At 42.5% G+C, this 15996-nt stretch overlaps 1 protein-coding gene across 11 annotated transcripts in view; it reads left to right on the forward strand.

Annotated features, from left to right (window-relative positions):
• The first annotated feature begins 13650 nt into the window (after positions 1–13650).
• UBN2 (ubinuclein 2) overlaps positions 13651–15996 on the forward strand; it is a 98897-nt gene continuing 96551 nt past the window's right edge. For 10 of the 11 annotated variants that reach the window (XR_006696711.2, XR_012432922.1, XM_045388278.3 and 7 more), the window contains exon 1: positions 13651–14415. Coding sequence is in view for 8 of the 11 variants with exons in the window: in XM_045388278.3 (XP_045244213.2) it covers positions 13948–14415 (468 nt within the window). In the remaining 3 variants the exon portion in view is untranslated. Of the gene's footprint in view, positions 14416–14598; positions 14923–15996 lie in introns of those variants that run through there. The other variant, XM_045388279.3, reaches the window with a different exon arrangement.

A 15996-nucleotide genomic window follows, 5' to 3' on the forward strand; every position in this document is an offset into this window, starting at 1 on the left:
AGACAACACAGCTGAGAGTCTATAGAAAATTAACAGAAGAGGAAAAAAAAAAAAAAAAAAACAGAAGGGAAAGGAACAAAAAAATCACATGGTGGACAGAATATTAATAGAAAATAGATAACTAGGATATTCATGTATAGGAAAGCTATCACCAAACATTTTACTCTGACAGTGTATTAGTCTGTTCTCACATTGCTATAAAGAAATACCTGAGACTGGGTAATTTATAAAGAAAAGAGGTTTAATTGGCTCACGATTCTGCAGGCTGTAGAGGAAGGCAGCATCTGCTGGACTTCCGAGGAACCCTCAGAAAACTTACAATTATGGTGGAAGGCGAAGGGGGAAGGGGGAAGCAGGCTCATCTGATATGGCCACAGCAGGAGGAAGAGAAGCAGGGGAGGTGGCATACACATTTAAACAACCAGATCTTGTGAGAACTCAGTCACCACACAGTGCCAAGCAGGGGATGATGTTAACCATTCATGAGAACTCAGTCCCCATGAGCCAGTCACCTCCCTTCATGCCCTACCTCCAGCAGTAGGGATGACATTTCAACATGAGATTTGGGTGGGGACGCAGATCCAAACCATATTGGATAGAAAGGTAGAAAGTAGTATTAGTACATTGATACTAGCTCGGTGCAAAAGTAATTGCGGTTTTTGCCATTACTTTCACTGACAAAAAATGCAATGACTTTTGCACCAACTTAATACATTTAAGATAAATCAAATAGTAGGACTGAGTGTATTTTGCAATACCAAGTTAAACACAAAATGTAGGAAAAAACCACTAATTTCATAATTGAATTATAGTGTGAAATGATAGATGTGTTTCCAAAAATTAAAGGTTAAGGGCATAGAGTAAGACCCTGTCTCAAAAAAATTAATAATAATGTAATTGTACATTTTAAAATAACAAAAAGAATATAATTGGATTGTTTGTAACATGAAGGATAAATGCTAGAACAAAAATATAAACCTTCCAAATTGTTGGAAGTAACATACACAAAATAAAGCAAATGGATAAACTCATGGAGGATTTTTTTTTAAGGTTTAAAGGAGAGAGAATGACATAAAATAATGTGATAGATGTATGCTCAAACATACCTCTGGTGTCAAAAATGCAAATAGGCTTAACTCACCTATTAAAAGAAAAAGATTGGCAGATTGGACCACAAAGCAAAATCTAACTCTGTGCTGTTACTTCTACTCAGAACAAAGTGATGCATAAAGGTTGATAATAAAAAGATGGGCACTAGTACAATTAGGCAAATGCAAATAAAAAGAGAGCAGGTGTCACAATCAAACAAGGTTGAATCCAGGTCAAAATCATTAAGCAAGTCAAAGAAACACACTTTGAATGATAAAGGATCCATTTCTCAATGAAGATATAACAGTTATGAATATGCAGCAAAGAAACTGGCATCAATATTCAAAAACAAAAATGGTAAGAGTCACAAGGACAGTAGAAACGGAAGATTACAGGTCATGAGAGTTGACATGAAAAAGGAGTAAAGCTTATAGGCAATCTAAATATCACAAATAATAAAGAATAGATTGTAAATATAGCTTACGCCTTGAAAACAAAGAATAGGATCCATAGCATGTTCAATAAAACTGACTGTACCTTAGGTCACAAAGAAAACAACACTAAACACTTACACGGGTGCTTACTATGCCCCAGCCATCCTTCTAAGCAATTCATGTATGTTAACTCACTTAATTCCAACAACTTTGAAAAGTACATATATTATGATTCCCATTTTGCGGATGAGGAGACTAAGGCACAGAATGGTTACATCACTTTTGCCAAGATTGCAGAGAGCATGCTAGTGAGCAGCAGAGCTGGAGTTTAACCCAGGCAGCCTGACTCCCAATCTGTGCTCTTAACCACTAGGCCAGAGACTTTTTTCAATAAGGTCTCAAAAGTAGAACCACTGCAGATAGTTTCTAATCACAATGCCCTAAAAGCAGAAGTTAATAGTAAAAACAAAAAAGCTTAAGAACTCTGCCACCTAAAATTTAAAAAGAAAAAAATAAATGAACGAACCAACCAATCAACGAAAGAAACAAACAGTTAGCAAACAAAAACTACCTTTTTAAGTTCTGGGTAAAAGACAATCCAAACTGGACTAGAGTTAAAGCTCAGAAAACAAGGTCTTTAATTTTTATATTAATAAACAAACAAAAAGATGAGTGACTTAAGGATCTTATCAAGAAGTTATAAAAACATAATTGAAATAAAAATAAGGAATCCACAAAGAAAAATGAAATTAATGAATTTATGAATAGAAAAAACTGTACTACCAATAAATAAGTGAAAGAGCTGGTTCTTTGAAAAAAAGGTAAACCAATAAAACAGAAGAGCCTTTAAAACAAGCAAAAGAAATGAAAACATACAAAATATTATAGATCTTAGATAAATTCACAGAAGTGGAAAATCCTGGTTACAGACTATGAACATTAATAATTTTGACAGATATTGCTGATATGCCATATACAAAAGATTTTGCCAATTTCCATCTCCACCAGCAATGAATGGAACCGATTGTTTCCTCACATGTTCAGCAACATAGTATTAGCCATTTTTAAAATGTGTCAACCTAAAAGATGAAAAGTAGTGCCTCTGTATAGTATTATAGATAAATGTCTATTTTTTTTGTTTTGTTTTGTGGTTATAGTCTTTGCCAGAATTGGAATCTGTTTTGCTTGAGTCATGATAAGAAGTTGGAAATTTTTCTCCTATTATGTATGCTATATTACTTTAAATAATATTAAACCTATTTTTCTATAAGTGCTTTGTTGGATTCCTCTATGAAACTGTCTGGTCCTAGTTTTTTTGTTTTGTTTTGTTTTGTTTTGTCTTTGAGACAGGATCTCACTCTGTCGCCCAGGCTGGAGTGCTGAGGCATGATCACGGCTCACGGCAGCCTTGAACTCCTGGGCTCAAGTGATCCTCCCACCTCAGACTCCCAGGTAGTTAGGACTACAGGCATGCACCACCATGCCTGGATAGTTAAAAAAATTTTTTTTGTAGAGACAGGGTCTTGCTATGTTGCCCAGATTGCTCTTGAACTCCTGGCCTCAAGCAATCCTCCTGCCTTGGCCTCCCAAAGTGCTGGGAATACAGGCAACATTCTTGATTTATTCTGTAGTAACTGGTCTGGATTTTCTGTCCTTTCTGAAACCAGTTTTGTTATCCTTTTTTATGGATAAACCATCACTGTAATTCACATTTTTTACAACAAAGCATCCTGCATCTTTTTTTTTCTTTTTTTTTTTTTGAGATGGAGTCTCGCTCTGTCGCCCAGGCTGGAGTGCAGTGGCGCAATCTTGGCTCACTGCAACCTCTGCCTCCCAGGTTCAAGCCATTCTCCTGCCTCAGCCTCCTGAGTAGCTGGGATTATAGGTGTTTGCCACCATGCCTGGCTAATTTTTGTATTTTTAGTAGAGACAGGATTTCACCATGTTGGCCAGGCTGGTCTCACACTCCTGACCTCGTGATCCGCCTGCCTTGGCCTCCCAAAGTGTTGGGATTACAAGCATGAGCCACTGCACCTGGCCCTTTTTTTTTCTTTTTGAAACAGAGGTTCGCTCTGTCCCCCAGGCTGGAGTGCAATGGAATCTTGGCTCACTGCAACCTCCACCCCCGGGGTTCAAGCAATTCTCCTGCCTCAGTCTCCCGAGTTGCTGGAATTACAGGTGCCTGCCACCAGGCCCGGCTAATTTTCTTTTGTAGTTTTAGTTGGCTAGTCTGGTCTAGAACTCCTGACCTCTAGTGATCTGCCCTCCTTGGCCTCCCAAAGTGCTGGGATTACAGGCGTGAGCCACTGCGCCCTGCCCATCCTGCATTGTTTTGTTCTGCTATCTCATGTTGTAAACATCAGGTGGATTGCCTGACAGGCCCCTTACCCTTTCTTGGAGTGGCATCCTGCCCCCTATGCCACTTCCACCTAATCAGAAGCTCCTGGTAGCCATACCTTTCCTCACAGTTGTTTGACCTAGGGATGAGCACCTGTCCCAAAATAGGTCAATCACAGATCCTTCCCTAGAATTTTGGAGGTAGGTGTAAGGGTTTCCAGTCTTAGTCTGGACTGGTCTCTTCAGTAAAGAAGGTATTTTTAAAAATTGCTAATTATAACAAGGCCATATTTTTAACCATGTAACTTGGGGAGTGGAGAAAACTAATCCACAGAAAGGGGAACAGAATGAAGTAGATCTGAGATACATAAATGAGACAGAGACAAAATTGCCTGGAATCCATGTGACTTTTTAGTTCCTGATTCTGGTTCCATCTTCTTGGGACCTGACTGCAATCCTTCCCTTGGATTCTGGGAGTTATCCCGACCTCTGCTGTACAAACTCTTCTGTTTAAACTAGCTTAAGTTGATTTATAGTGCATGTAACCAAAAATTCTAACATATTCTTCAGTTCTAATTCCCACTGCCCCTCTTCTGGCTCTGTGCTGTCAGGGCAGCTCACTCCACCTTCCCAGGCTGTTAGAGTTCATCTCTAACACTATAGTCATGCCTGCCTTTTTCTTTCTTTCTCTTTTTTTTTTTTTTGAGAGAGTCTCGCTCTGTCACCCAGGCTGGAGTGCAGTGGCATTGTCTCAGCTCACTGCAACTCCGCCTCCTATGTTCAAGCAATTCTCCTGCCTCAGCCTCCTAAGTAGCTGGGACTACAGGCATGTGCCACTATGCCCAGCTAATTTTTGTATTTTTAGTAGAGGCGAGGTTTCACCATGTTGGCCAGGCTGGTCTCAAACTCCTGACCTCAGTTAATCCACCAGCCTCGCCCTCCCAAAGTGCTGGGATTACAGGTGTGAGCCACTGTGCCTGGCCATGCCTGACCTTTTCTATTTATCCATATTCTCGTCAAGTCCCTGTTTCCTCCACCAAATTTTCCCTGACTATTCTAAATTTCATTGATTTCTCCCTCCTCTGAATTTCCATGTTGCATTTATATATTGGAAGAGCTGAAAAATGTTACCCCCGCTATGCCAAATCACTCTCAAAGCTTTTTTAAATCTCAAGCCTCTGAGTGAATTTCACATGGAATCTTTTAGTCCTCCTGCTTCTGCAGTGAAATTCCCACAGCTTTGACCCATGGTTACAACCTCATGAACCTATTCAAGACTAAATCGGCTGGGTGCGGTGGCCCATGCCTGTAATCCCAGCACTTTGGGAGGCTGAAGCAGGTGGATCACCTGAGGTCAAGAGTTCAAGACCAGCCTGGCCAACATGGTGAAACTCTGTCTCCACTAAATATACAAAAAAAAAAAAAAAAGATAGGTGGGCGTGGTGGCAGCCACCTGTAATCTCAGCTACTGGGGAGGCTGAGGCAGGAGAATCACTTGAACCTGGGAGGCGGAGGTTGCAGTGAGCCAAGATCGCGCCATTGCACTCCAGCCTGGGTGACAAGAGTGAAACTCCATCTCAAAAAAAACAAAACAAACAAACAAAAAGGACTAAATCTACTATTAATTTATTATTTCACTAATTCCAGCACAATTTGCAACAAAACAAGTTTTGCTCGAGGGAACTGTTCAACATTAATTAAAAAGCAAAATTATTATACTTTATAAGCATAAAACCCGAATAGTACATAAAATGTCCATTATAAGTTCACAGTATAAACAAATGGTGGTATATTCATAAATGGAATACTATACAGCAGGAAAAAGGATAAACGACTGATGATATGCAGTAACATGGATGAATTCAAAACCATTGTGTTGAGAGAAAGAAGCCAGACATAATATATAAATACATACTGCAATGATTCCATGCACATAAGGTTCAAGAACAGGCAAAACTTATCTGTGGTGATGGATGTCAGACTGGAGGTTACCTCTGGGAGCATATGGAACAGAAAGGGGAAAGATGGACCTTTAGAAGTGATGGAAATCTTATACATCTTGAATGGATAGTGGTTAAAGGAATGTGTGCAAAGGGTAAAATTCACCAAGTGGTGTGCATCTTTCTGTATGTCTAGAATCCCTTAATTAATTTTTTTTTTCAGACAGAGTCTCACTGTGTCACCCAGGCCTGGAGGGCACAATCTCCACCCAACCAATTCTCCTGCCTCAGTCTCCCAAGTAGCTGGGACTACAGGTGTAAGCCACCATGCCAGGTTTTTTTTTTTTTTTTTTTTTTTTTTGAGATGAAGTCTCACTCTGTCACCCAGGCTGTAGTGCAGTGATGCAATCTCGGCTCACTGCCAGCTCCACCTCCCAGGTTCATGCCATTCTCCTGCCTCAGCCTCCTGAGTAGCTGGAACTACAGGTGCCCACCACCATGCTCGGCGAATTTTTTGTATTTTTAGTAGAGATGGGGTTTCATCGTGTTAGCCAGGATGGTCTCAATCTCCTGACCTCGTGATCCACCTGCCTCAGCCTCCCAAAGTGCTGGAATTACAGACGTGAGCCACAGCACGAAGTTTTTTTATTTTTATTTTTATTTTTTTTGTGTGTTAACTAGTTATGGGGTTTCACCATATTGGCCAGGCTGGTCTCGAACTCCTGACCACAGGTGATCCTCCTGTCTTGGCCTCCCAAAGTATGGGGATTACAGGCATGAGCCACTGCGCCTGCCTAAAAATTTTAAAAGATGCAAATGTGCTGCTATGAGAGTTTGCCCCAAGGCTAAACAAGCACAGCTGGGCTGTCTCCATAGTTAAATCTGTGGGTCTGTCTTCTGTTTCTAAAACTGGGCCACGTAATATCCCTTTTGAGATCAGTTCTCAGTGTTGTGAATATACATGAAGAGATTTTTAAAAATAAATTCTTATATACATACACATACATACATGCATATACAAATAATACAGTAGTTCTCCCTTTTAACAAAATGTTCCTCTTTCTATCCTAATGGTAGTATATTAAATAATAGTCTGCATATTCCTTTTTTCACTTAAGAATAGATTTTGGTAATCAACTTTTTAAAAGATTGCATAGAATTTGATTGCATGGATTTACTCAAAATAAGAGAAATATACAACAAAATCATTTTTTGAAATTTATGCCGGCCGGGTGCGGTGGCTCAAGCCTGTAATCCCAGCACTTTGGGAGGCCGAGACGGGTGGATCACGAGGTCAGGAGATCGAGACCATCCTGGCTAACACAGTGAAACCCCGTCTCTACTAAAAAAAAATACAAAAAAACTAGCCGGGCGAGGTGGCGGGCGCCTGTAGTCCCAGCTACTCGGGAGGCTGAGGCAGGAGAATGGCCTGAACCCGGGAGGCGGAGCTTGCAGTGAGCTGAGATCCTGCCACTGCACTCCAGCAAGGGGGACAGAGTGAGACTCCGTCTCAAAAAAAAAAAAAAAAAAAAAAAGTTGAAATTGTAGAATTTTTGCCATTGGAGGCAATGAATGGAAATAAAGAGGAATTTCAAAGAGAGAGAAAAAGACTGATGATGATAATGTGCCACAAACTGTGAAATATGATTAATTCAACCTTCTTTGCCTGAAGTGAAAATTAAAAATAAAAAGCTCATTAAGGTTACCAATCTCTCTGCTCTCATCTTACTAGAATTCTTGGTAGCATTCAACAGTTAGTTGGCTACTCCTACTTTCTTGAAATGTGTTTGTTGTAAGATCATGTCACTTTTCTACTGAAAATTTTCCCAATGGCTTCTCGTTTCATTTACAGTAAGATCCAAACTTTTTGTTTTTGTTTTTGTTTTTGAGACAGGGTCTTGCTCTGTTGCCCAGACTGGATTGCAATGTTACGATCACAGCTCATTGTAGCCTCAACCTCCTGGGCTCAAGCAATCCTCCCACCTCAGCCTCCTGAGTAGCTGGGACTACAGGTGTGTGCCACCAAGCCTGGCTAATTTTTTTATTTTTAGAGACAGGTCTCATTATGTTGCTCAGTCTGGTTTCGAACTTCAGGGCTCAAGTGATCCTCCTGCCTCGGCCTTCCAAAGCGCTAGGATTATAGGTGTGAGCCACCATACCTGGCCAGATCCAATCTGTGCCATTCCATGACCTGGCCCTTCGCTCCCTCTCAGATTCCATCTTTGCCCACCCTGCTCACTGCACTTTGGTCACCCTCACCTTTCTTCCAACTCACCAAATCACTCCCTCCATAGGCTTTGTGCTTGCTTTTCTTTCTCTCTGATACTCTTCCTTTGGATCTTCACAGGGCATTTTGGTCTTTAAACTTAAATGTTGTCAAGAAGGGATGAGTAACTTGATCTCACAGGGTATTTTATTATGTATTTATTTATTTGCTAAACAAAACAAGAGTGCCTGATCTGACCTTACAGCATTACAGTTAAATAATATTAAAGGTATTTTGACTTTGTATTCTACAGGAATTGACTTTGACCTCTTCTCAGCTTCCTTGAAGGGCCCCCACTACCCAACAAAAGCATTTTGGATTTTCCAAATTTACATGGAAATGCATAAGTAGGTGTGCTCTATTCCTAGTCCCCAGTAACAAAATTACTTTCTCATCACCTGCTCAGTCTCTACTGGAAGAGACCGAACTAACTTTCAAATTGGTAATTGCAGCCAATTAGAAGTTTGTGAAACAGTTTTGAGAGTCACAAGCAGCATTTTAAAAACATGCAATATATTACCGTAGAATCTCATGGAAAATATCAGTGTACCACACTGATCCTTATCCAGGAATACAGACACTTTACCTGCTGATGAAGAGAAGGACAGGGAGGGAAGGGTGACTGCAGTCACTGGAACTCCTAGGTTCCTTTGTTGGACAGGTAACATTGTACAGCCTAATTTTAGGTTATCACAACTATCTGTGACTTATGAAATGAAGTAAAGGAGAATTTCATTCGGTGATTTAAAAAACTCATAATTTTCAACTGGGATACACTGAAGAGCTTTAGGTATGTTTTTGGGAAAACACCATCATGTGTGTTGTGTGTGTGACGTGTGTGTGAACTATGATATATTAATCAAACTAGTATAAATTGCTCTCAAATAGATTGCTTTATTATTAGAAGAAAAAGGAATAAGAAAGTGAAAAATACAGAAACATATTCCAATTTAGCTGCTGGGTCTGGAATTATAGTGGAAATATTGAGAAAATGTTAACTCTATCATCAAACATTGACTTTACATCTCATTCTAAAAAGAAAAAGCACTTTTCCTGCAAATAAAAGCTTAATACCTTCAAAATTAAAAGGACATCTAAGGCTGGGCGTGGTGGCTCACACCTGTAATCCCAGCACTTTGGGAGGTCGAGGTGGGCGGATCATGAGGTCAGGAGTTCGAGACCAGTCTGGCCAACACAGTGAAACCCTGTCTCTAAAAATACAAAAATACAGAATTTTCTAAAAATTTCTAAAAATACAAAAATTAGCTGGGCGTGGCGGTGCGTGCCTGTAATCCCAGCTACTCGGGAGGTGGAGGCAGGAGAATTGCTTGAACTTAGGAGGCGGAGGTTGCAGTGAGCCAAGATAGCACCACTGCACTCTAGCCTGGGCAACAGAGCAAGAATCCATCTGGGGAAAAAAATAAAAGGATATCTGAAAATTTAGCATGATGAACTTGTCGATAAACCCCTCCTATATGTTCCTAAAAAAGGAGGGGGGTAGAGTTATTGACACAATTTCTCAGTTTTTCCACAAATCTTTTTAATTTTTTTGGTTACATAAATTAACCCATTTATTATAGGCTAGTGATGTCTCAAAGAGTAGAGGAGTGTCTACTGGTCTTTCAATTGCTTCAGTTCTTTACCTTGATAGCGGAAGTGGTATTGTAGGTCCAGACAATGTGGTTCCTGCATGAAGACACCGCTACTGTCTTCATACAGGAACCACAGTGCCAGATCCCCACAGCTCATCTCTGCATCTTGGTTTTGCCACAGAAAAGAGCAAATGTACTTGGAGTGCTGGCTGATTTCAATTTTCTTCACCATTTTCCGGAGGGAGGCCCCACAGCGGGTCCTATATTTACCAACGATTCCAACTTCTTGGTTCAGCCATGTCACCGTGAACTATGACCCAGCTCAGAAAGCTATTCCACAAATCTTAAGGAGAAAGACAATCAGTGTGCAAAAGAAATATGGGTCATAGTAAGTGCTGAAAACCTTCATCCGGTATTTATGGGTATGGTGCACATGCTTTCAGTGACAAATCAGCTGATAAATGAAAAACTATACTTCTTGGCAAAAACACAGTATCAGTGTATTACCTACCACAGAATATTTACAGCAACAATAACTATGATGTAGTAACAGTCCAACTTGCTAAGAGTACTAATACTGAAAGTTGCATAATATTTTTATGCCAGATATGTGTAGCAAGATAATTTTATAGAGGAATTATTGACTGTATAGAGAAAAATATATTCAGAATTTTAAAATAGTTCCCTTGGCCTCCATCACGGCAAGTAGTAGCAGCATCAGGGCGGCAGCAGTGATCAGAATGTGGTGAGGGAGATCGTGGACATTCTGTTTGTAGTCCCAGCTACTCCGGAGGCTGAGGCAGGAGAATGGCGTGAACCCGGAAGGCGGAGCTTGCAGTGAGCCGAGATCGTGCCACTGCACTCCAGCCTGGGCGACAGAGCAAGACTCCATCTCAAAAAAAAGAAAAAGAAAAAAGAAAAAAAAGAGAGAGAGATTTCAAGAATTCTGAATATTGGCTTACTGGAAACTCTGGCTATTTGTGTACAGCTTTGTGAGCAAGAACTTAACCCAGAATTAATTAATAATCAAGGAAATATCACTGGTTATTAAGGAGCTTCGAAAGACTACCAAAGCACTAAAGGCTGCTGAAAACATGACAAGCTAACTTTCTGGAGAAATCCTGATATGCCGAGCTCTTCAAGAGGATTTGAAGACTGCGTTGTAATCAAGAACGTACAGTGAAACTACTGCATGCAGCAGTGTAGAAAAATTGTCCTTTTTAAAAGAATTATAGAATCATAGCTTTATAAATCAGTGGGAAAGTGGCTTATAGAGCGAACTATCAGGTGTGTTCACATTGCATCTTACTCACTTTTTAAAATGGCACCAATGTATTGGCATTGCTATGTTTATATTTAGCATTCCTTATTTATAGCTCTAATAGCTTTAATTTTCTGAGCAGTTTATTACATGTTTATATCTGCTGTGCCTGGCTGAAGTATGGTGGAACCCATTAGTAATACGGTGTGGTGGTTATATGACTTGACGTTTCCTTTATAAACTAATTTTGAATTGTTTATGCACAATAACTATGGATTTATGTTGTACTCTAACAGGATTTCAGCCACCATTTGTGAATTTTGATTTAGGTTCATTATATCAGAATCTTGTGTTTTAAATCAAGAACATGGAAAACACTTCTTGTAATCTGCCCTTTAACAAAGAACATAGAGTTTTCAGTTTGTTGGGCAGTTAATAGGGTGAACCAGATCATTTTTATTGATTTAAAAAATTAATTTGATTAAACTTGGTATTTTATGAAGAGAATAAATTATTACAGCTTAGTACTTCATTTACACAGAAAAATGATTGTGAGGTATGAAATTTATCATGATATTGGACTAAGATTAAAGAAGAATTTATTGCTATGAAGAACATGCATATGCATTATTACTATTCACGACAGCCTATATATCTGAACTAGGGTTTTCAATTTTGATCAGTTTAGAAAAGAAAAAGATCGGCCGGGCGCGGCGGCTCAAGCCTGTAATCCCAGCACTTTGGGAGGCCGAGACGGGCAGATCACGAGGTCAAGAGATGGAGACCATCCTGGCTAACACGATGAAACCCCGTTTCTACTAAAAAATACAAAAAAAAAAACCCCAAAAAAACCCAAAAAACTAGCCGGGCGAGGTGGCGGGCGCCTGTAGTCCCAGCTACTCGGGAGGCTGAGGCAGGAGAATGGTGTAAACCCGAGAGGCGGAGCTGAGATCCAGCCACTGCACTCCAGCCTGGGCGACAGAGTGAGACTCCGTCTCAAAAAAAAAAAAAAAAAGAAAAGAAAAAAGAAAAGAAAAAGATCAGGCGCCACAGTGGATCAGATGTTCATGTACCACTGTCCTCATGAATACTGGAGTGCAATAAACCTATGAATAGGCAAGAACTTCCATGGCGTTAAAGAAAATCTTTCCTAATGTGCTTCTATATGATATTAACATTTTTTTCTACACTGTATAACAAAATATTTTATATTAACTCTGTTGCGTCTGTTGCTTTTACTTTATCCTAAGCAGTAGGTAAGTATTGTGAAACTTGTATTTCAGATATGCACATATGTGTTATGTATATATGGGTGTACATTCTGGGTTACAGTGTAAAATTTCTTACTGTGGGTTGTGGATCAAAAAGTTGGAAAACTCAGTGGGTTAGAAGTTAGAAGATAATGTTGGACAAGTAACACACCTGTACTAGGATTTGGCCCACAGACCATCAGTTTGCAGTCTCTGAGCTAAACTGTGGAGGATATTGAATATGAGTATACATTCATAGAACTTAGTTTGTAGGTAAGTTGCAGCCAGAGCAGAGAATGATATAATAAAAACTCTTTTAGAGATATTAATATGACCCCGTCTCAAGACTGGCGGGGATAGAGACTGAAGGCAGGTCATTTAAGTATCACAAAGACAATCTAAAAATGAGACCCGAATTCGTAATCAGAAAAGGAGCAATGGGGAAGGAGATAACGGAGGTAAAACATGGTGCCGAGGAGAAAAGATAGGGTTTTAGAGTTGGGAGAGATCTTTGGAATCATAGATTTCATCACCATCTTCGTCCAAGTAGGGAAAGTAATAGGAGAGGAAAAAATAGTACCCTCTCAGAATTTGTCTATGACGTCACAGACTTAATAAAAGAGCTTTCAACAGTTAATCCAGTTAATGCAATTAACAGAAGGCTTGGATGTGAAGGGCGACCCCTCAAATTTACTTTTTATTCAATGGATTAAAATGGCCAGTAATTCTCATCCTTTCAGACCTTCCAATTAATTAATTACAAGTGAGCCTATGGGGCGTGCCCAATCAATTCCTTCCCCAACCTGAAATGGGTCCTTTAGCATTATTTTAAACAGTACGTTTCCTGAAATACCACCAAACCCTCTTAAGAAGTTTTCTGTGATTTCAACAGTTTAGGCCTTCTGAATGAGCCCAGAACTCTTCACCTGCTTGTTAATTTTCCAACTGCAAAGCGTTATTGAACATTTAATGACCCTGCCCCACGCAACGCCCACTGCGGCCGGGCGAGGGAAACCAGAGTAGGTCGAGGAAGGGGAGGCCTGCGCTTTCGGGAGGGAAGCCGCTGGGGCTAGTCGGGCTGAAGGTGGGCACTTCCTTTTTTCCCTCGATACTTAAGGCTACGGGGACACAGGCCTGGCAGGCACGACGGCCGGCGCGTCTGTCTACCTTTGCCCAGAGTCCGCCTTGAATAATCAGCTAACAACCCCAGTTCCCTTGAACCCAGCGCGGGAGACCCGGCGCCATGGCTAGGTCGGTCTCAGGCACATCCCGATGCTCGCCCCGGGAAGCTCCCGGAGCGCCTCTGGTTTCCGGGTACGAATAGGAAGCTGCTCGGGAAACCCCAGAACCCTCCCTTTGAGAAAGGGTGCAGACGGCGTCTCCGTTTCCACGGAAACAGGCCGAGCCATGTCGTCACTTCCGCCGACCTGTCTGGACGCCAGACTGTTGGGAGGAAAAGAGGAAAACTGAGCAACAGCCACGACAGTGGACGCGAGCGTCTCCTCTGTGCGCATGCGCCCGCTCAGCGGCCTGCTTCTATTTATGTGGGGGATCCAACATGGCGGCCGCGGCGACCCTGGCGATGGCGGTGAAGCCCATCAGAACGTAGTAGCGGGGAAGGGGACGCGGTCCGCACTCACCGTGGCGTCGGCGGAGACTGCTGAGGGTGGTGGAGGGAAGAAAAGCGACGGAGAGCAAGAGGAAGGGCGGGCAGGCACGCAGCGCGGCGTAGAAGCGAGCGCCGGCTCGAGCTAAAGCAGAGGGCCAGAACAGTGGGGATGGCGGAGCCGCGCAGAGTAGCGTTCATTAGCTTGTCACCGGTGCGGCGGCGCGAGGCCGAGTACCCGGGGCCCGAGCGCGAGCCCGAGTACCCCCGCGAACCCCCCCGGCTGGAGCCGCAGCCGTACCGCGAGCCGGCCCGGGCGGAGCCGCCGGCCCCGCGGGAGCCTGCCCCCCGCTCGGACGCGCAGCCCCCGCCGCGGGAGAAGCCGCTCCCCCAGCGCGAGGTCAGCCGCGCCGAGCCGCCCATGTCGCTGCAGCGGGAGCCCCCGCGGCCCGAGCCACCGCCGCCGCTCCCGCAGCTGCCCTTGCAGCCGCCCCCGCCGCGGGAGTCGGCTTCCCGGGCTGAGCAGCCGCCGCGGCCGCCGAGGGAGACGGTGCGCCTGGAGCTGGTGCTCAAGGACCCCACCGACGAGAGCTGCGTGGAGTTCAGTTACCCGGAGCTGCTGCTGTGCGGAGAACAACGGGTACAGAAGATTCCTCCCTCCTGCCCCAGACCCCGAGAGCCTCAGGACCCGCCGTCTTCCCCAGCTGGTTTGCACCTTGGGACGCCCACCGAGCGCGTCCGGGTCGCCCCGAGGGTGGGGTGCGGGGGGCCGGGGCCGAGCGGGTGGACGGGGCGGTGAGCGCTGCTTCCTCCACTCCCTGGGGTGGCCGAGGCTCTCACCCGGCCGCACCGAATCCCCAAACCCCCGGCGCTCGCTCCCAACGCCGCGCCGAGCCTGTTTTCTTGTGCACTTTTCGGAACCTCAGATTTTCCTTCTTTCCTTTCTGCACCCCACACAAAATCCTGGGGCCCTGCAGGCCGTGTGGCTGGGTTCTCCCTGTGGCGCTACAGCTGTCGTTCCAGTAGAAAGGAAGAGAAAACCTTGGGGGACACGCCCCCCAGTCTGAAGCAGAGAGATTGTGTAACCCCTCTCGTATCATCCTCATCCTCATCACTATTTGTTTTGCTGGGCGCCGTGGCTGCTGAGGTGTGCTTGCGTGCCTGTGATATTTTTCTTAATCGAAGGGAATTTAAGAATAATCAAAGGTTTTCAGAGACTAAGGATCCCACTTTAGGAATGGAGAAGTGGGTTAGTTAATCTGGTTACTAATTTTTCTCTCGTGTTGGTATTGGAAAACCTTTTTAGCTTTCCTTTTTTGTGGAGTTTGTTCATATTGTAATTGAATGGGAAGGTGTCTCCTGTTTTATTTGACACCTACCCGTCATATTATTTAAATGTATTATCATTAGTTTATAGAAGAACATTGTACTCGGCCTTTGTAATTTTCGGAGGATGATGAGAAAAATCTCAGCTTTGAATTTTTTAAAACAATTGAAAATATATAGGTATGCTTTTGATGTAAGAGGTGAACAATGGAGAAAGGATAGGGCTTATGTTGGTAATTGTAATTTTTATTGTTGTGGGTTGGTGGATCTTCAGAAGTTAGAAAAGGAAATGATAGATTAACAGTAAAGAAAGAGAACAGTTTTTCTCTGTTGCTTAGCAATTATGCCCGTTATTAGGCTTTGCTTTAGCTTGGGTCTAATGGACTCCAGAAGTCACTTGTTTTTTCATCTTCAACTACCTTTATGGTCAAAATGACTGACTGCTTAGTCACAAAGTATCATGTTGAACAGTTTCACTAGATTTTTGTTTACTTTATGGCCAGCTAATGTTTTGATCATTATTTAGAAATGTTGTGTGGTCCAATCATTACAAAATGTTTTAAACCAAAATGAATTGCTTAAAGGTAGAGATCACTTTAGTCACTTCCACATAACATTTTGCTCTTTAGACTCACTTGAGTGCCCCCTCTTTATAAATGTGATGTCACTTTTTTCCCAAAAGAATATTAAAAATATTGGATTGGAGCATTTTCCAAACACTGTATTTGAGCTGCTAATCTAAGTTGGTTTGCAGTTTTTGTAATTTTCATAAATTGCAGGAGAGAAGCATTCTCTTTGTGTAAAAAATACATAGCAATAACTACCTTTACTGAGTTCTTACTGTGTGCTAGACACGGTTCTAAGCACTGCACGTGGTTTTTCTAGTAGTCCTACA

Source organism: Macaca fascicularis, chromosome 3, assembly GCF_037993035.2.
Source record: "Macaca fascicularis isolate 582-1 chromosome 3, T2T-MFA8v1.1".
Taxonomy (NCBI): Eukaryota; Metazoa; Chordata; class Mammalia; order Primates; family Cercopithecidae; genus Macaca; species Macaca fascicularis.